The sequence below is a fragment of the Thalassophryne amazonica genome, chromosome 14 (genome assembly GCF_902500255.1).
Source record: "Thalassophryne amazonica chromosome 14, fThaAma1.1, whole genome shotgun sequence".
Classification (NCBI taxonomy): Eukaryota; Metazoa; Chordata; class Actinopteri; order Batrachoidiformes; family Batrachoididae; genus Thalassophryne; species Thalassophryne amazonica.
The window spans coordinates 3497569-3519089 of NC_047116.1; the positions used below are offsets into that span (position 1 = coordinate 3497569).

The window sequence follows — 21521 nt, forward strand, 5'->3', positions numbered from 1 at the left end:
ATCAACTGTCATTATGTAAACCAGATATTAAAGACGAGTCACAATATCACTGTCACTGAACTGTACAGAAAAAGAGAAAAGTGTCCCAGTGCACTCGATCTTATCATGTCTCTGCATGACTACATTTGTATTTTCCACCACTTTCCACATTTTAGTGTTTTTCAGGTTTTTTTTCTTGTTCAGTGAGAGAAATCTGGTCTCTGTTGATCTTTAACAAGCGTATCAAAGTCAGGCTGAATGTCTGAGTTGGAGATGTGAAGCTGACAGATGATCATCAGTGAGAGACGACCTGCACCTGCATTTATTAAACTGCAGCAAAATTCGACATTCAGCATCCACCTCTGTCTTGTTGGCATGAGCGGACATTTTTGAGGAGCGATGAACATTAATTGGATTTATCATTTCCAAGAACAAATTAAAATAAAAAAAATAAAAGCAATGCGGTTTTAGTTCGGTCATAAAGGCCTCCGGCCACATGTCGGCAGCAGAACGAAGGAGAAAAAGTCAAAGCCACAAATCATCGAGAAAAGGTGGATGAATGATCCTCCATTTCCCATCACCGAAACGCCTGCACACCAACAGCGCACGAGTGTGAAAACGAAAGATTCACGATCATGGGACTGAAAGCGGTTTTAAAACCAAACTGCCTCCGGCGCTGGATTCATGGCTACATCCACCATCTCCATCTCTGTCCCCACAGATAGTTCCACATGGATCATGGCGAACGTGATGGCGCCATGCCGGGCTGTGTGGCATGGGTCGATCGCTCCGTGCCAGACTCTGCTATACTCCACAGGACACGCACACGCAGCCACGAGCAGCTCAGGAGGTGGACGAAGGTCACCTGCAACACTGTCTTGACAGAATAGTAAATATTTTATTCTTTAATTTCCAGGTGTTTGTGGGCTGGACCGCGTCTGCCAAAAGGCCGGATATGGCCGGCGTGCCTTAAAATGCCCAGGTGTGGTCTGGCACCGATCAGACGGGGGGACCGATCAGACGGGCGGGCCGAGCATACCGTGATTCACTTTCCGGCACGTTCAACAGGAGTGCTGGGGAGGAGTGGGAGACACGTGCCGTAGACCCTTCTGGGAATAAGGTTAGGGCTTTGATTGGCTACCTCTTCTTCTTCTTCGGTGTCTGGGAAGATGTTCCTTCAGGTTGTCTTCTTCATTTCACTAGACTTCCGTGTCTGAGAGGAGGGCTGTCAATCAAATCTCACCCTTCAGAAACAACCAATCACAGCAGAGCCAGTACTGACCCTGGATCCCTCCCCCATAGTATTCGAGTGAGAGAGCAGAAATCCGCTTGGAGAGGGTGGGGCTGTGCTGATCACATGTTCCTCCTCGCTCGCAGCACTTTTTCTCTGGCTCAAGGAGCAGTTTCCTCCGAGCGCGCGTGCAGATAATTTGTGCGCTCACAGTTCATATCTACGCGTCAAATAATATAATGCACCCGATGTGTGTTTTATCGCGTAAGTGCTTAGGGCACTGATCTGACGTCATGTGAGTTGGCCCAGTGTCATGTCCACGGCGAGTCATCGACTCTGATCAGAGGAAAGCACCGGGACCAGCAGGCCTCGGGCCTGTGTGCGTCTTCATTAGCCACATAAGTCCAGAGTGGAATAGGACACAAGCAGGTGGAAGAGACTGGCGGTAACAGCAGTACTGACATGACTTAAGATTCTAAAAAAGACTTGATCAACTTTCAGAATAAGGCATCACTCTTTTATTTTGAAGGTGAGATTGAGTGTCTGAGAGGAGAGCTGGAGAGAGTGACAGCTAAGGAGGAGGAGCTGGAGGAGAGCAGCGAGAAGGACAGACAAGAGCTGCAGCGGCTGAAGGAGCAGGTGAAGGAGCTGAGAAGACGACATGAGGAGAAGGAGAAGGAGGAGGCCTGGCAGCAAGAGAGGCAGGTACTGTGCCAGGAGTTGGGATTGAAGGATGGAGAAGTGGAGGTGCTGAGGAGCAGGATGGAAGGACTGATGGAGGAGAAGCAGGCAAGTGAGAAAATGTTGGAGCAGCTTAGAGAGGAGGTTCAGAAGAGGGAGGAGAAGAGGAGGGAGGAGGCAAGGCAGAGCAATGGAGAGATTGAAGCACTCTGTGACCAAATGGAGACACTGGAATGTGAGAAGGAGGAGAGGGAAAAGGAGATGACCCAACTACAGAAGAGGGTGGAGAAGGAGACCAAAAGATGGAGATGTCAGGTGGAGGAGTCAAAGAGGAGCTGGGAGGAGACTGTGAAGGAGCTGAAGCAGAGAGAAGGTGAGTTTGCCAACCTGAGGAGACAGCTGTTTGTACTCGAGAATGACCGAGTGGAGGCGATTAAAGAAAAGCAGCAGCTCCTTGAGAAGGAGGCAGTACAGCAGGTTGAGGAGCAAAGACGACAACAAGAAGAGACAGAGATGAAGAAACGGGAGGAGCAGCTAATGGCAAGGTTGCAAGCAAAGGATGGAGAGGTGGAGCTTCTGAAAGTAAAGATTAGTATTGCTGAAGAAGAGCGAGAGGAGATGAAAAAGGAGGTGCAGCAGAGGGAACATAGCCTTGAGAGGAAGATGTGCACTATACAGGAGCGAGAGGAGGAGGTGGAGAAGTTGAAGCACCTCCTGAAGCTGGCGGCAAAGAGGGAGGAGGAAGACGCAATGGACCATCAGGAGGTCAACAGCAAACTGATGGAGAAGGAGGTGAGGGAGGAGCAGCTGGCAACACTACTGAGAGAGACCCGGGCTCTGCTGGAGCAGGAGAGGAGAGAAGGAGCAGAAAAAGATGATAAGCTTTTCTCCCAGGCCAGGGAACTCCTCCAGGTGTCTGCTGAGAGTGAGGGAGCACAGAGGAGAGCCAGAGAAAAGGAGGCTGCTTGTGGACAGATGGAGGAGGAGATAAAGGAGTGGCACAACAAGGCAGAATGGTGGGCAAGTGAGGTGACCAGACTTTCTCAAGTCCTGAAAAGGAGAGAGGAGGAGGTTCACCATCTAAGACAAGCTGTAGAGGAAGGAGAGGAGGAGGAGGAGAGACAGAGAGAAGGGCTGAGGAGTGCAGAGGAAGAGAGGAGGAGGATGGACAGCAAGCTGAAGGAGATGGAGGAAGAGAAGAGGAGACTGGAAGGGAAAGTGAGGGAGATGGAGGAAGAGCAGGAGGAGGAAAAGGAGGTGCTGAGGAAAGCCAAGGAGGAGAAGAGGAGGCTGGAAGGAAAGTGGAAAGAGATGGAAAAGGAGGTGACTAAACAAAAGGAGACACTAAGGAGCTCAGAGGAGGAGAGAAGTGAGCTGGAATGTCAACTAAATGAGATGTATGATACAAGAAAGGCAGACCAGGAGGTGCTGAGGAGAGTCTGTGAGGAGAAGGAGAAGCTGGAAGACCAGCTGAGAGGGCTGGAGAAAGAAAGGAATGAACAGAAAGACCTGTTGAGTAGAGCAAAGGAGGAGAGGAGGAGACTGGAAGATGAACTGAGGGAGGCACAAGTGACACAACGGAGCTTACAGGTCAGAATCGAGGAGGTCCAGCGAGTTGATCGACTTCTGAGGGAGGAATGTCGGGGGTCCAGAGTGAAGGAGCTTCAAGAGGAGATGGCAAGTTTGTTGGTGGAGATGAGGAGGAAAGATGAGGAGGTGATGACTCTGAGAGAAGTGGTGCAGAGGGAGAGGACCAAAGCCCAAGAAGCACTCAAGAGTAAAGAGGAGGTGGTGATTGCCCTCAGAGAAGAGGTGCAACAGGAGTGGAGGCAGAGGAGCGAGTTGCAACAGTTACTGAGGAGAAAGGGAGAGGAGGTGTCAGCCCTCAGAGAGGAGATGCAGCGGGAGCAGAGAGAAAAGGAGGATGCTCAAGATAAACTGTGGAAGATGACAAAAGAGGTGTCCCTCAAACAGGAGTTGAAGATGCAGGAGGTGCAGGAAGAGCTAAAGAGGAGGATGGAGGAGATATCAGTCAGAGCAGAACAGTGCAAGGAGATGCAGAAGGAGCTGAAGAGGAGAGAAGAGGAGGCGTCAGTCCTTAGAGAAGAAATTCAGAAGGAGTTAAGGAGTGAAGAGGAGGTGTCAGTCCTGAGAGAAGACGTGAAAATGGAGCGAAAGCAGAGAGAAGACATGCAGAAGGAGTTGAGGAGAAGAGAAGAGGAGGCGTCAGTCCTTAGAGAAGACGTGAAAATGGAGCGAAAGCAGAGAGAAGACATGCAGAAGGAGCTGAAGAGGAGAGAAGAGGAGGTGTCAGTCCTTAGAGAGGAGATGCGGCGGGAGCAGAGAGAAAAGGAGGAGGCTCAGGATGAACTGTGGAAGACGAATAAAGAGGTGTCCCTCAAACAGGAGTCGAAGATGCAGGAGGTGCAGCAAGAGCTAAAGAGGAGGATGGAGGAGTTATCAGTCAGAGCAGAACAGTGCAAGGAGATGCAGAAGGAGCTGAAGAGGAGAGAAGAGGAGGCATCAGTCCTTAGAGAAGACATGAAAATGGAGCGAAAGCAGAGAGAAGACATGCAGAAGGAGGTGAGGAGAAGAGAAGAGGAGGTGTCAGTCCTTAGTGAAGAGGTGCAAATGGAGCGAAAGCAGAGAGAAGAAATGCAGAAGGAGTTGAGGAGAAGAGAAGAGGAGGTGTCAGTCCTTAGTGAAGAGGTGCAAATGGAGCGAAAGCAGAGAGAAGACATGCAGAAGGAGTTGAGGAGAAGAGAAGAGGAGGTGTCAGTCCTTAATGAAGAGGTGCAAATGGAGCGAAAAAAGAGAGAAGAAATGCAGAAGGAGTTGAGGAGAAGAGAAGAGGAGGCGTCAGTCCTTAGAGAAGACATAAAAATGGAGCGAAAGCAGAGAGAAGACATGCAGAAGGAGGTGAGGAGAAGAGAAGAGGAGGTGTCAGTCCTTAATGAAGAGGTGCAAATGGAGCGAAAAAAGAGAGAAGAAATGCAGAAGGAGTTGAGGAGAAGAGAAGAGGAGGCGTCAGTCCTTAGAGAAGACATAAAAATGGAGCGAAAGCAGAGAGAAGACATGCAGAAGGAGGTGAAGAGGAGAGAAGAGGAGGTGTCAGTCTTCAGAGAAGAGGTGCAAATGGAGCAAAAGCAGAGAGAAGACATGCAGAAGGAGTTGAGGAGGAGAGAAGAGGAGGTGTCAGTCCTAAGTGAAGAGGTGCAGATGGAGCGAAAGCAGAGAGAAGAAATGCAGAAGGAGTTGAGGAGGGAGCGAAAGCAGAGAGAAGAAATGCAGAAGGAGTTGAGGAGGAGAGAAGAGGAGGTGTCAGTCTTCAGAGAAGAGGTGCAAATGGAGCGAAAGCAGAGAGAAGACATGCAGAAGGAGTTGAGGAGGAGAGAAGAGGTGTCAGTCCTTAGTGAAGAGGTGCAAATGGAGCGAAAGCAGAGAGAAGACATGCAGAAGGAGTTGAGGAGGAGAGAAGAGGAGGTGTCAGTCCTTAGTGAAGAGGTGCAAATGGAGGGAAAGCAGAGAGAAGACATGCAGAAGGAGTTGAGGAGGAGAGAAGAGGAGGTGTCAGTCTTTAGAGAAGAGGTGCAAATGGAGCGAAAGAAGAGAGAAGACATGCAGAAGGTGAGGAGGAGAGAAGAGGAGGTGTCAGTCCTTAGTGAAGAGGTGCAAATGGAGCGAAAGAAGAGAGAAGACATGCAGAAGGAGTTGAGGAGGAGAGAAGAGGAGGTGTCAGTCCTTAGTGAAGAGGTGCAAATGGAGCGAAAGCAGAGAGAAGACATGCGGAAGGAGTTGAGGAGGAGAGAAGAGGAGGTGTCAGTCTTCAGAGAAGAGGTGCAAATGGAGCGAAAGCAGAGAGAAGACATGCAGAAGGAGGTGAGGAGGAGAGAAGAGGAGGTGTCAGTCCTTAGTGAAGAGGTGCAAATGGAGCGAAAGAAGAGAGAAGAAATGCAGAAGGAGTTGAGGAGGAGAGAAGAGGAGGTGTCAGTCCTTAGTGAAGAGGTGCAAATGGAGCGAAAGAAGAGAGAAGACATGCAGAAGGAGTTGAGGAGGAGAGAAGAGGAGGTGTCAGTCCTTAGTGAAGAGGTGCAAATGGAGCGAAAGCAGAGAGAAGACATGCGGAAGGAGTTGAGGAGGAGAGAAGAGGAGGTGTCAGTCTTCAGAGAAGAGGTGCAAATGGAGCGAAAGCAGAGAGAAGACATGCAGAAGGAGGTGAGGAGGAGAGAAGAGGAGGTGTCAGTCCTTAGTGAAGAGGTGCAAATGGAGCGAAAGAAGAGAGAAGAAATGCAGAAGGAGTTGAGGAGGAGAGAAGAGGAGGTGTCAGTCCTTAGTGAAGAGGTGCAAATGGAGCGAAAGAAGAGAGAAGACATGCAGAAGGTGAGGAGGAGAGAAGAGGAGGTGTTAGTCCTTAGTGAAGAGGTGCAAATGGAGCAAAAGCAGAGAGACGACATGCAGAAGGAGTTGAGGAGGAGAGAAGAGGAGGTGTCAGTCCTTAGTGAAGAGGTGCAAATGGAGCGAAAGAAGAGAGAAGAAATGCAGAAGGAGAGAAAGCAGAAGGAGGAGAAGTTGAGAGGTATGCAGCAGAGCATGGAGGTGATGGCTCACAGCCTGAACATCCTGCAAAAGCAGGTAGGAGTCATCTCATACATCATCCGTACTAACGGGTTAACAATGCAACAATGGTTGCTGGAGTAGATTACCAATGGTAACGTATATTACAATGACTGAGATTGATAACTGTGTACATTGACAGGGGCGGAGCCTATCCCAGCCTAGGTGTACTTACTTACTGACGTAGTTTTAACAGAGTGTACATTTGTTAAGACAGGGTTGACATTGAGATACAAAGAGACACAAATAGTTATTTTAAGAAAAAGGTTGACATTCATCCAACATGGTCACGCGCGCACACACACACACACACACACACACACACACACACACACACACACACACACACACACACACACACACACACACACAGATATAGGAAGGAATAAACACACTTGGTGTTCATGAAGCACAAACATATGGATGTGAATATAGAAGTTATTGATAATGTGAGTCAGGGACATTGAGGTTTGTTGTGAAATGTGTGGATTGATTGATAACTATTGTGTTTTCATATATTTTGGCTTTTAGGTACGAGGTCTGTGAGAAAAGTGTTCAACCTTTTTATTTTATGCAAAAAAATATATGGATTTGATTCATATGTTTTTACGTCAGCCAAGCTTGAACCTTTGTGCGCATGCGTGAGTTTTTCCATGCCTGTCGGTTGCGTCATTCGCCTGTGGGCAGGCTTTGAGTGAGCACTGCTCCACCCCTCTCGTCGTTGTTTCATTGCGAGGAAATGGTGGAATGATTTAGGCTTTTTTTCCATCAGAATTTTTTCAGAAACTGTTAGAGACAGGCAGCTGGAAACCATTCGGAAAATTTATCTGGCTTTTGGTGAAAATTTTACGGGCTTCACAGAGAATAAGGACTGTTACTACAGCTTTAAGGACGGCCCACAATGGCGCACGACGCCCCACGCTCCGAGCTGCCATCGAGAGGCAGAAACCACCACATCATTTCTAAACAGATCGCTGTGTGGAGCCGGGACCGTCGTGTGCAATTTCTCTGGTTACCACAAGAGCTGGACATCAGCCATTTTCCGGCAGATTTCACTTTTAACAAGAGATTTTGTCATGGAAAGCCGAGTGGAGGCTTTGCGCGTCACGACCGATTTGCTGATGAAGCGATACAAAGGAACACCTCCGTTTCGGAGTGTTAGAGGACAAGTTGGACAAGATGTCTATCTCGGCTTTCAGTGCTTACCAGTCGAGTGAGTATAAGAGAAATTGTCTCTCTTGGCCATTAAAAAATAATTAGTTCTGGAGTACACGTCATGTGGATCTGAGGTAGTGGGTGTAGTCCCGATCAAGTGGGTGGAATTCTTGCCATACATCAAGTAAATCCTTTTCTGGCATCGTTTCTATTTCATTCCTACTGACCGCCAGAGGGCGGTGCTTTAGCACATGGATAAGTACATGTGTGCAGCACAGAAGTCGAGAATATATACCAACAAAGTCACACCATTGGATGTGACCTGGGTGATGTTACTGGTTGTCTTTATATACCAGATGTACCCAGCGCTCCTTTCTTTTCTACATTCTCGCATTCTGAAGAGGTTGAGAACGCATTTGTCTACGATTGCCGCTCTCGCTTGTAGCCTTGTAAACCACTTCCGGTTGGAGCTACGTACACTGCACACGTCCTCCAGAAGCTGCAAGACATGCATCACTATTTTGTCTTCTTCAGATTCGCCTGTCGTGAGTTCACTAGCTGCTAGCTGCTAAGCCTTTAGCTGTGTTGTTTTCGACGAAGCCTGGCTACTTGTTTAGCTGTGTCGCTAACCCTGTTAACTAAGTGGTAGTGTGTGTATCAGAACCAGTATAGTGTACTGTGTTGGGGTTGCCATGAGTGTTTTCCATCCTTGAAGTACTTTCGTCTGCGCTGCCGCCATTTTACTAAGTTCAACAGCTCCGCTAGCAGCTGCTGTTGTTGTTGATGTAGGTGATTCCCATTATTAGGAGCGATTGATACGAGCTGTCTCTGGTTAAACTGTTTTGTATTGTTTCGGCTGAGAGTGATTCACTCTCCGTGCCTTGTGTTAGCAGTTACTCTGCGAGTGATTCATGCTACGTGCCTTGTGTTAACCTCTGGCTGTGAATAATTCATGCTCCATGCCTTGTGTTACCTCTGTCTGTGAGTAATTCACGCTCCGTGCCTTGTGTTACCTCTGTCCGTGAGTAATTCACGCTCCGTGCCTTGTGTTACCTCTGGCTGTGAGTAATTCACGCTCCGTGCCATGTTACCTCTGTCCGTGAGTAATTCATGCTCCGTGCCTTGTGTTACCTCTGTCCGTGAGTAATTCACGCTCCGTGCCTTGTGTTACCTCTGTCCGTGAGTAATTCACGCTCCGTGCCTTGTGTTACCTCTGGCTGTGAATAATTCGCGCTCCGTGCCTTGTGTTACGGCTGTGAGTGGTTTGCGCTCTGTGCCTTGTGTTACGGCTGTTGCTGTGAGTGATTTGCGCTCCGTGTCTTGTGTTACGGCTGTGGCTGTGAGTGATTCACGCAGTTCACAATAATGTCAGGGACTTTGTTGCATGGCTGTAGTACCTGTTTGACTCCTTTGAGCCCAGGAGGTGGACATATGTTTTGCTCCTTGTGTCTTGGGATTCGACTCCTGAGGGAAGCCCTGACTGACAATGCCTGCATTAATTGTCCCAGTATACCACTAGCAGAGAGGTCTGCTAGACTCGCAGCATTGGAAAGTGGGATGCCCAGTGGGACTTTGGCCTCCAGCCCCAGGAAGGAACCAAAGCGCCGTAAACACCCACATGCAAGAGGCCTCTTCTGCTAAGAAAGTTACTCATGACTCTGCTTTGAAAAAGTTGAAACATTGACTTCTGAGTTTGCTCAGATTAAGTCCTTACTTCAGAATCTAGAGCCTAGGGATGCTGTAACAGTTCCTGTTGTTCCTAATGAGGCTGATCAGACTGATGTGGTTACTCAGCAGGAAGAAGATGCCTTGTCTATTGCTGCGACTGATTCCTTGTACATGACAAGTGATACAAACTGTGTGGAGGACCAGGATGAGAGGAGTCTATCTCCAAGCCATTCATTGGTGAGCTCTCACACCTCTGAGGCACAGTCCCTGCCGCAAACCAGACCGGGACTATTCTTTGTCCAGCAAGCTGTTCAGTTGGCTTCATCCAGGCTCGGGATCGATAATCTCCCTGCGGAAACCACTGCTTCAAGTGCCTTTTTCAAAGTCACTCGGAAACTTGAGTTCAGTGTTCCAGCTTCGCAACCATACATCGAGGAGCTCCACCGATGTTGGGCAGACCCCAAATCATCGACCCATCTATCGCGGGACTGCAGAGCCCTTAGCTCTATGAGTGATTCAGCTCAGTATGGTCTGAACCGTATGCCCTCCGTCAACAGCATTATTGCAAACCTGGTTGTGGCACCGGAATTTCTCTGGCATCTCAATCATTTCCTCCCGACCCTGAGAGGAAGACGTGTTCTTGTCCGGTCGGACAACACATCTACAGTCTACCACATAAACCGTCAGGGGGGCACCAGGTCCAATCACTCACTGGCAGAAGCTCAGAGGCTTCTCCTGTGGGCATTGCCTCGCCTTCAAAGTGTCAGAGCAGTTCATCTGCCCGGCGTACAGAACAGTGCTGCAGATTTACTCTCCAGACAGAAACCACCACCGGGAGAGTGGAGACTGAACCCGGTTGTTGTCCATATGATCTGGCAGACGTATGGTGTAGCGGAAGTGGACCTCTTCGCTTCAAGCACTTTGACACATTGCCCACGGTGGTACTCCCTCTCGGAACCAGACAGTTCGCTGGGGCAGGATGCACTGGTTCACCCATGACTGGACTGCCTCCTGTATGCCTTCCCCCTCTTCCACTGCTAATGTTGACACTGCACGTTTTGGCTGGGGAGGATTTGGTTTCCCGTGATGTATGAGCTCCTCAAGGGGGAACCTTGGGCTCTCCCAGAGAGGAAGGATTTGTTGTCACAGCTACAGGGGAGGATTTGGCACCCTCACACAGAACGCCATCAATTGCATGTGTGGCCATTGAAGGGCTGGACTCCTTGTTAGGTTCTTGTGACCATGCTGTTGTTCAGACTGTCCTTAACTCACGTGCTGTTTCTACCAGGGCTTTGTATGGCCACAGATGGAAGCTGTTTGTCCGGTGGTGTGAAAACCAAAAGTTAGACCCAGAGTGTTGCCCTGTGCCTATTCTACTCAAATATTTACAAGAACTGCTGGAGAAAGGACTTTCTGTCACTACTTTAAGGGTTTATGTTGCTGCAATCTCTGCCCGGCACGTCTACATTGACGGCCGGTTAGTGGGTTCGCATTTCTTAGTGTGTTGTTTTTTGAAAGGTGCTCTACGTTTGCGGCCTCCAAGGCTTGCATGTCTACCTTCATGGGACCTTCCACTTGTCCTGGAGGGTTTAAGCTTATCTCCTTTCAAACCAGTTGAAAGTGCTGATCTTAAGTGGGTGTCAGTGAAGACTGCCTTTCTACTTGCAGTATCTTTGGCTAAGCGAGTGGGAGAGTTCCATGCCCTATCGGTCGCTGAGAACTGTTTGCGATGGAATTCTGACGGACCTGGGGTTATGCTCTGGCCTAATCCATCCTTTTTACCTAAGAGAATTTCAGCCTTTCATGTTTACCAGCCAATTTCCTTGGCTGTGTATGCCCCACATTCTGATCCAGGATTATCTGTCTCAGGTTGCAGGAAAATAACCTGCATCTTCTCTCTTCTAAACTTTGCTAAGGCTTTATCTCTTTTTTTGATTTTGTTTAATCCATTAACGTTCAGTGACACCACCATAATGTCATTGTGTTGCGTTGTTAACGCCCCGTAGAATAGTTAGTTGCCCCCTGGCTGCAGTGTTTCCCACCAGTATCTTCCTATAAACAGAACAAACGCACACAAAAACAAACTGAACTTCCCAGCCAATGTGGTCCTGCTCTCTGCAGGCCCCATCTCCCTGTTGGTGGGAGTGAGGGATAACCTTTTCTGGACAACGGGCCCCCCTAGTGGTCTGGCGTCCAACTGAATTAGGCTTTCCCATTCAACTAGATAGTCCAACAGTTACTGGTTTAATAGCTCTTCCTGTCAGTTTCATTTTAAGCTATATAATTGTTAAGTAAATGGGAATACAAACGAGGTTTTCTGCTTTAAGTTGCTAATCATTGAACCCTTTCTGCTACATTAAATTTAGTGGGGAGATAGGGAGGAAGGGAAAAAAAAAATGTCATTGAATGGTGAGGGCGAGGTAGAATTATTAATTTTTTTTTTTTTTTTTGGGGGGGGGGGGGGGTCCATTTTCTCTATCCCTTCTTGTCACCTTTTGTCCATTGACCTGATTGTTCATCGTCTCTTCATCTCTTAAACTCCTGCAGCCTTTCCTTCACTCAGTTAGCTGTATTTTGATTCACATCTCCAGGTGCGGCAGCTCCTCTGTTTATCGCCTGCCTCCCTCCGATGCGGCACCACAATCCCCGGATCTGTTCCTCCAGTGGGGAGCTGCCGCTGCCCGAGCCGCTGTGCCATCCGCCGATCTTCAGCTCTCTTTTCCTCATGTCTTGTGCTGCATCTTCAGCGCTGTTGTATATCTTGCGCCCATCTAACCACTGGCTCCGTATCCTGCTCAGGGGTGTCTGAAAGTGTATCTTTTTGTCTTTGAAAGCTTTTTTGATCTCGGAATAAGATTTGTGTTTCATCATTACCTCGGTGGAATAATCGTGGTCAAACAAAATCCATCTCCCCTCAACTTGGATTTTTTCTTTCCAGGCTTTGGTCAGATTTTTCTCTTTGGTTTCATATTTCAGAAAGTTAACAACAGTAGACCTCGGGGGTGCTCCTGGTGGAGGCTTTCTTCCGAGACTTCTGTGTGCTCGCTGGATGTGTAGTTCGGTGCCCTCTGGTATTCTGAGCTCCCGGCGGAGGAGATCCTCCACCAGCTCCGGGATGGATTCATTGTCCTTTTCGGTTACGTTGTAGATTCTCAAGTTACAACGTCTTCCATGTCCTTCCTCTTCAGTCAACTTGTCTTGTAGTATTGTTTGTTGCTTTAGCAGGGCAAGGATCGCTTCTCTTGCCGCTGTGCTCCTTTTCTTCTAGCTCCACCATCCTCACCTGTGCTTCACCCGCATCCTTCCGCTGTTGTTGGATATCGGTGGCATTTTGGGCTACTTTTTGCTTCATTTCATCCTTAAATACAATGAACTCTCGTCTCATCTCCTCCTTAAACTTGTTCTTGAATTTCGAGAGATCCTCCTTCAGCTGCTTTTTGAGGTCTTGTATCTCGGTCTTAATAGCGGTGAGTCCCTCCAGCAGCGAGCCTTTTTTTTTTAGGCTGCCATTATCCTTGTCTGCCGCCCTGTCTTCAAAATCGCATTCTTCTTCTCTTTGGACATGTTTTTCTTCCTTACACAGGGCTCGAAATACATTTTTTAACCTACTTGCACTGGTGCTTGCTTGCACCAAAAAAAAGTTACTTGCACAACCAAAAGTCAGTCTTATATCAACCTTAAAACTCCTCCTCTGATGTGTCAGACTCTTCCTCTTTGGGGAGAGTTTGAGGGGAGAACAGCAGCAGCGGCAGGACAGTTTGTTTTTTTTTTTCACATGCACGCGCGAGCGAATCGTCCATGAAGATTATTTTATTTATTAACTACACAGATGTGTAATAAAACAAATGGTGACTGGTTTATAACACAATTATGACAGAGTTTCAGGGGAGAGAGAGAGAGAGAGAGATGAACTACGGAGCCCTGGAAGTGCCATCGCAAAATGTTTTGCATGTGGAGAGAATGTGCGCTCATTTTATTATATTGTGTGCACGTTTTATGATATACTGCGCTTGTTTCATTATATTGTGCGCTCATTTTATTATATTGTGTGCACGTTTCATTATATTGTGCGCTTATTTTATTATATTGTGTGCACGTTTCATTATATTGTGCGCTTGTTTTATTATATTGTGTGCACGTTTCATTATATTGTGCGCTTGTTTTATGATATTGTGCGCACATTTTATTAATTTGTGGGGTCAATTAAAGAAAAACGTGCACACAAATTATCATGGCCAGAAAAAATGCCACTTTAAGTGACCTCTCCCAGTTCCGTAAGGACCCACAGCGGCCGCCAGTTTTTTTTTTTTCACATGCGCGAGCGAACTAATCGTCCGTGAAGATAATTTTATTAACTACACAGATGTATAATAAAACAAGTGGTGACTGGTTTATAACACAATGATGACAGAGTTTGAGTGGGAGAGAGAGAGAGAGAGAGGAACCGCAGCCAGCCAGTTTTTTTTTTTCTTTCTTTGTTTACATGTGCGCGCACGAACACAACAAATGGAGCACAGCAACTCGCTCCGTGTGTCTGAGTCATAAAACGCAGGGACAACACACTGGAATTTTTTTTTTTCTTATTTATTCCTTTATTAGCTCATTTTACTGGTGCTTATAGTTGATAAAACTTGAATAAAGTTACTTGCACCAGTGCAAGTACAGTATAAAATTACGTGCACCGCTTGAATAATACGTGCGCAAACTAGCACATGCACGTACTATTTCGAGCCCTGTTACACTTCTTTGTCCTTGTCCCCCACTCATTTTTGTCAGTTTAATTTCACATTTTTAGTCTGTCCATATTTTTGTGGGGGTTGTTCTTGAATCGGCTCAGGAGCTCAGCATTATGCTGCTGTCTCGTTCCTCTCTGCCCCGGAATTCATATTATAATAGTTTTTACAGTGCGCAAAAAATGAAAAATGGATCAGAAAAGTCCGCACATGAAGTCAGTAAAAGAGGAAAATGTTCATCTTACCTTTGATTTAGAGGTGATGATTGTAGAAAGAAGAGCTTGTTGAGGGTCAAATTAATCCAGAATAAAGGAAAATCCAGAGACGGAGAACTTTTAAACTGTCACACACGTCATTGTATGACACGGAGTTACAGAGTAGCAGCTGCATAAATCAGGTTTTAAATTAATTAAATAAATCATCATAAATTGTAAATTTGATAGTTTAACTATTTTTATATTTATTTTGATAGCACCTGTACCTGGATGTGTTGCTGTATGTGGTTAAATGATTTTAAAACATTAAAGGTTGATTCAGTAGTTCAGCGCAGTTGGAACCAAAATGGGGCCATGTTCTGAGTTGACGCCACTCTCTCTATCTAGGCACACTAACTTCAGCGATCCTTGTGTGGGCGGAGCCTTAAAATCACACTGACTTTGTTGCAGGTGTCTGGGCTGAATGACAGCAGGGAGCGAGTGATGGAGGAGATGAAGGAGAAGCAGCAGATCTGGGGAGAGCTTAGGTTTGGACTGGAGGAGATAATTCAGTTGAAACTACTCCTGCGGGTAAGTCACAGCGCCGCCTGCTGACCAGCTGAAATATCAGGGTTTTTTGGACTTTGTGGAGGTATCAATCACCTGTGAAGTACACTTTTGAAAGTTTTTTCGGTTTTACTTGTGAAGATTCTTAATTTCATCATCAATTAATCTGTCAAATATTTTACAAGATGTCAGTCAGTTGTGTAAATGATGTGTGAATAAAAATTGACCTTCAGTTTGATTCATGGAGCCCACGTGTGTCAGCCTTCATTCTTCAGGGGATGAGATCACCATGGAAACGCGAGGATCACTGTTACAGACACTTATCATTAATGTCATTCAGAGAAACACCACAGAAAATGTGAAAATGGACAAAACTTCAGGTAAAGTAGGCAAAGCCACTGGCACTGAGGGCTGCACAAAGAACTAAACTAAATCTGCCCACCAGGGGGCAGGCTGGCTGGAAAAGAAGAATATGGGCTGAATGAGAGTTGGAGGTCTCCCATTGTCTCTTCACTAGACTTTGGTGTTGCCCGTGTCCCTCACCCTCGAGACTGCAGATGATAGTTTAGATTCTTTTTAACAAGGTCTTTCTGTTTGATTCAATCATGAGCCTGTGATTTCAGTTAAATGTCTTAACAATCACAGCCAGTGAAGCTTGTGACTCCTTCAGCGTTGTCCTGGTGTCTTGGTGGCTTCTCTCACCTGTGTCTTCTGTGCATGCACTGTCAGTTTAAAAGATTTATTGACTGAGGTAGTCCTTTAATCTGGTGAGTTTTCAGTGAAATACTCAGGGAGTGGCACTGAGCGGGACAGGAGACTCCTCCTCAGCAGCAGAGACAACATGAGTCCTGAAGACAGGAGGAGCTGAGCTCTGATTGAAAGAACTCACTGTGAATGTGTAAGAATGTCAGGTTTGTGTCATCTACAGGAGAGTCAGGCAGAGGAGGAGCGTTTGAGGAGCACTCTGGAGGAGCAGAAAGAGGGAGCACAGAGGAGCAAACAGGAGGTGCAACAAGAGAGGGAGGAGCTGGAAAAGGAGAAAAGAGAAATGGAGAGCCTGCGAGCCAGATCCAAAGCCCTGGAGAAGAGGAGGAAACAGATGCTGGCGGAGAAAGAGCAGGTGGAGCGAGAGAGGCGGGAGGAGGAGGAGTGGTGGCGGAGTCGAGTGGAGGAGACTGAGAAGGAAGTAAAGAAAAGAGAAGAGGAGGAGGTGAAGATGGAAGAAAAGCTTAAAGAGGCTTTACGAGAAATCCAGAGGCTGAAGGACCAGAGGGAGGAGAAAGAGGTGAAGATTGAGCTCGGGGACGTTGGGGCCGGGGAGGCCGTGTCAGAGGAGCAGAAGATGAGGGAGAGGAGCAAAGAGGTGAGAAAAGATTTAAATTATTTCAGGTCTGTTTGACGGATTATATCCAGAAAACTGTTCCGGGATTAAAATCACACACAGTCCAAAGTCCAACAGACGCTGAGGCCCAGTGGACCTCAGACACTCCCCCTGGACAGGACAACAGTCCAAAACAAGTTACTGTGCTTCCCCAGACCAGACCAGGACCCATGTCCAGCTGGGTGGACTGAGGCCAGGCAGGGACACGGACCTGGATTTGAACCTCTGTCAGTAACCTGGACAGACGATGAAACAGCTGAAGGCAGGTGAAGCTGCAGGAACCTGAGGTACTTTGCTTCCAGTTTGGGAGGCAGGTATCAGTCCAGCACAATGCTCTCTGTTCCGGGAAGGAGACTTCCAGGGATGACGCTTGCTGCAGACGGGTCTGAGAACCAGCCACGGGTTCCCAGCTCTGAGAGCAGACATGAACATGAGCGATGTGTCTGCTGCAGCAAGAGAAATGAACCGATGATGATCCAAGCACACAGCCATGTTTATTTTACTCTCAGTCTTGGTTATTTTAACTCTGTTTTTAGGGTTTAACTTTGGGGGTTTACCTGGGTTTTAAGGGTTTTCATATGACCAGTCTGATTTATCAGCATGGTTTTTTATTGGCCTTTTTAAAAATCTTTTTAGCTTTTTACAAACCACAGAGGCATGGAACAATCTGTCTGAAGAAGTTATCAGTGCAGAGATAACAAAGACAAAACCACCCAAGAAAATATAACTGTACAACAATCTCTGATAAAAACTGAAAGACTCAGTATAGATTAGATTTATAGATTAGATAGAACTTTATTGATCCCTTGGGAAGACTCCCTTAGGGAAACTGAGGTTCCAGCAGCATTGTATAGCAGCACACGGGGTAAGAAGCACAAATCAAAAGTGAAAGTAAAAACAGTTTACTGGCTACTTCTGTTGCTCTCCTTCCTGTCCTCTGTCTTCCTGTTACTCCTCCTCCCTCTGAGTGAGGAGTTGTACAGTCTGATGGCCTGAGGGACAAAGGAGTTTTTCAGTCTGTTGGTCCTGCACTTGGGAAGGAGCAGTCTGTGGCTGAAGATGCTCCTCTGGTTTTCGATGACTGTGTGTAGAGGCTGACTGGCATCGTCCATAATGTCCAGCAGTTTGTCCAGTGTTCAATTCAATTTCAGTTTCAATTTATTTAAAAGGGACCATGTGCAATTAAAACATAAATGTTACCAATTGATGCATCGCACCAGAGTTAGCCTTAGGCTAATTTGCATCTGCAGTTCCTTCTCTGCCACCGTCACCAGAGAGTCCAGTTATATTACAACTGGTGAAAGTGCTGCATTCTGGTGATGGCATTTCACAACGCTTGATTTAGAATTCATTTGCTCTGGTGGTGATATTTGGCAGTATTACATGGTATTGATGTGGTGATGGTCTTTTCGAAGGTTCATATTGGTGTGGTGAGGTGATTAAAATTTGGTCAAGCTTTAAGAGTTGGAGGAAAATAGTATTTATGTAGTAAGACGTAGCTCATGCTTCACACTTAGAATTTGATGAATGTAGAATGCAAGCAGAATTAGTCAGTTTATGCAGACAGTCAGTCCATTTGTGGAAACTTCTGACAGATGCTGCATACAAGATAGTCAGTAAATTGTAATGAAATCAAGACTTGAATCATATTTTGTCCCAGTATAAGAGGTAAATACCACTGTGTGTTAAACCAAGAAAAACTCTCAGAATGCACCAAATTGCACCATCTTGCAAAATGCCCCTGACCTCCCTAGAGACCATGCGCCTGCAGTGCTTGGCCGTCCAGTCACAGAAAATGTTCAGTCAAAAATTCAGTTGCTTGCAGCCTTGCAAGTAGGACACAGTACGTTCAGATGGCTGGTGTTAGTTCCACCTTCCTTGAGGTCACAAAAGGTGTTCCTCAAGGTTCAGTTTTAGGTCCTTTTTTTTTTTTTACAATTCATACTACTGATCTGTGTGCAAACCTATCAAATGCCTTCTGTCATCTTTATGCAGATGACACTGTAATCTATTGTTGTTCAAACTCAGTGACATTTGAATTCTTGCAGTCAGCTTTTAATGTGGTGCAGTACTGTCTTGTTGTAGATGAACATGTTCCCTATCCCGTTGAACACGGTGAAATCAACACTATAAGTCTTCCGATGGTCTTTTGTAATTTATTTAAACCTGAAGTCCCCCACCGGTCCCACAGAATACGAAGGTCTGCGGGTGGGTGAAGGCAAGGCTGCTCCCCCCGGTCAGCACGTTTAAGCTCTAGGAGCATAACTTGCTCCAGGGGTGTGGTTACAGACACTGAGCTCTGAGAAGCATAGTGTTAGCAATTTCACAAGATTGTAAAGAGTTGGAAGCAAAACTAAACATGGTTCACAGCTGCGTCTGAGATATAACTACTGTCGGCAAATTATCAGAAGGGAATATTCTGTGACTGGAACATTTCGTCTTGGCTGAGCATGCAAGATTGTTTCACGTAGACAAACCTCCGTTTAGCTGTCATTTTTATATGAGGGAAAGGAGGAAAATGAAGCATAAGCCTTTATGGAGCATTATGAAACATGGGCATTTGTAAGATTTCCTCAGCATCTGGAAGATTTTCACTACAGTCTGGAGAAATGCAAACTGGTCCTGGATGCTAAAAAATCCAAAATAATGTTTTTTTTTTGTTTTGTTTTGTTTTTCAAAGTCATCTGTTGGAGAATTATTTGGGATTAACTATTGACACGGAGCTCTCTTCCAAATTAAGGGTGAAGCTCGGCTTCCTTTATTCACCTTATTCAGCCCCGCCCACTTTTACAGCAGAGGCATTTCCGTTTTGGATTAGGACTTCCGGTGAGCGGTGTTTTCAATATAGAACAACAGAAGATATTACATGGCTAGAAACAATAACCTTTTTGAAAAGCTCAAAGGGATCAACTTTGGCTCACCCACGGGTCAGAACAGAGCGGGAAGATGACATGAAAAAGTGGCCCTCGATTATTTTTAACTACCGTATTTTCCGGACTATAAGTCGCACCGGAGTATAAGTCGCACCAGCCACTTTATCCATTATAAAGAAAAATAAACCATAAATAAGTCGCACCGGAGTATAAGTCGCACCAGCCACTTTATCCATTATAAAGAAAAATAAACCATAAATAAGGTCCACTGGACTATAAGTCCCATGGACATACAGGTATGTTAACATGAAAAGTTCAGATGATAATATTGTGACGGCTACCGTTTTCGGATGCATATTTCACCAGTCGCAACTTGTAATCTGCAGAGTATGATTTTCTTTTTGGTGGCATTTTTTCGGGCCTTCTCCGTTGTCTTATGTTATCAGTAACGTTAAAATTTTTATTTTTCTATGGTAGTCAGAAGTCGCAGGAACAGTCACACAAGCCTCGAGTGCCCTCTCGTGAGCTGCATTTTACCTACGGATATGTTTGTATTTTGCGGACCACATTGCGAGCCGAACCATGCAGCGCCTACCTGTGCAGCTCATGACCACCCAGCGTTGTCGATCCAGCTCCTTCCAAGTGCAGACGCTAATCCTCCGCCGTCGCTCAGTGCTCCCATGCAGCTCTCAGCGTCAACTCTGCTCACACTGATATCCAAGGGTTGAAGCTGTCTTGTTAGCCGTCCCGGAATAAACACCATGTTCGTCTGCTTCAAACGCTTTTCACAATCATCGACGCCAGCTCCTTCCAAGTGCACACGCTAATCCTCCGCCGTCGCTCACCCAATGCTCCCACGCAGCTCTCAGCGTCAACTTAAACACTCTGCTCACACTGATATCCAAGGGTTGAAGCTGTTCTGTTCGCCATGCCGGAATAACAGCAAGCACCGTGTTCGTCAGCTTCACACGCTGTGGGTGAGGTGAGGAATACGCGTCCAAAGTTCTGTTCTCTGATTGGTTATCGCGACCAGCGTGAACTATAGGATGGTCGTCATACTACAGTGCCCATGATGCATTGCATTTCCTTTTCCGGTGGCCATTTTAAAACATAGATCGACTCTGTCACGTAAAATTGTTTTGTTACAGTAAATTAATTGAGATCCTACCGGTATATTTTTCATTTATAAGTCGCACCGGAGTATAGGTCGCACCCCCGGCCAAAACATGTAAAAAAGTGCGACTTATAGTCCGGAAAATACGGTACTTTGTGTTGTCACTCAGCGTGGACAGTTTCGCTATGAGGAACTTTGAGCTTCACACCACACAGCGCCACTGAAGCTCGTATAAAAGCACAGTCACGTTAAAATACTACCCGACAAGTAGTACCGCCGTAATGCCAAGATTATGTAACGTTAATATACGTATGGTGTTATTTCATGCAGTGTTTGGTTGTATCAAACGCCAGAGAATGAGTAAATAAGATAGCAGGTAACACTACAAACACAGCTTACCCGTTTGTCTCACTAGCATCTGCCGTGGCTTCTTCAACAGAGCGTTATAGTCCAATAATTTCTCTGGGTAAAGATCCAGTGGTGTGGGGTTTTTTTCTCTATAAAATGAAAAGAACAGACAGGGACATTTGGGTGGATTTTTCTAATTCAGCGCCTTTAGCGAGCACCTGAGATCCTCGTCTTTCAGTGGAGGAGGGAACAAGTTAAATACTGGACCACAACACTCAGATCTCTGCATTCCATGTTCAAAACATCATTCTGAAAGTGATAGTTTCCTCTTCCTCCAGTTGGTGTGGCACCTACAAACTGAACAATTAATGCTGTTCATGTTCGGACCCTTTTAATGTACTGTGTTCCCACGTAGATAATCATTGACGCAGTGACAAACCGGAAGTTGCTTGCCAAAATGGAGCCGCCCACCCTGACTTCCTGAATAAGGTGAATAGAAATGTCTCATGTTTTTACTCCAGAGCTCACATGCTCCTGATAACTGTGGCCTTCTTGTCCTAACTGGACTACGGTGATGTCGTGTATGGGTGAGCTTCATCCGGTTGTCCCTGACCCTGCTGTATCACTGTGCCCTGAGATTCATCACTGGTTGTAGCCGCCTCACCCACCACTGTGAATTGTCTGCCAGGTGTGGGTGTGCCCTCTTTGTCTGCCAGGTGTTGTACACACTGAATGATCGTGGTTTACAAAACTCTTATTGGACAGGTACTGGTCTCTTTATCCAGTTTACTTCAGAGATCTGAAAGCTGTTACACTTTGCGCTCCAGTGACATGTTATGTTTCAGTCTACCTCATGTTCGCACTGAAACGGGAAAGAAAGCTTTTGGTTTCCCTGCTTCCTCTTACTGGAATGTTCTCCAATCTGAACTGAAACTGTCCGGGTTGATTTCTTTGAACGGTTTCTGCTCTGTTTTAAGAGAGAA

The 21521-nt window shown here is 46.4% G+C and overlaps 1 protein-coding gene across 1 annotated transcript in view; it reads left to right on the forward strand.

Moving 5' to 3' along the window:
- Nucleotides 1–21521, forward strand: part of si:dkey-230p4.1 (trichohyalin) — a 109000-nt gene that overhangs the window by 82606 nt on the left and 4873 nt on the right. Inside the window, exons 23-28 of the mRNA XM_034187250.1 lie at nt 3584–3679; nt 3944–3980; nt 4968–5458; nt 5708–6523; nt 14727–14846; nt 15751–16185. Of these exons, the coding sequence (XP_034043141.1) occupies nt 3584–3679; nt 3944–3980; nt 4968–5458; nt 5708–6523; nt 14727–14846; nt 15751–16185 (1995 nt within the window). The remainder of the gene's footprint in view (nt 1–3583; nt 3680–3943; nt 3981–4967; nt 5459–5707; nt 6524–14726; nt 14847–15750; nt 16186–21521) is intronic.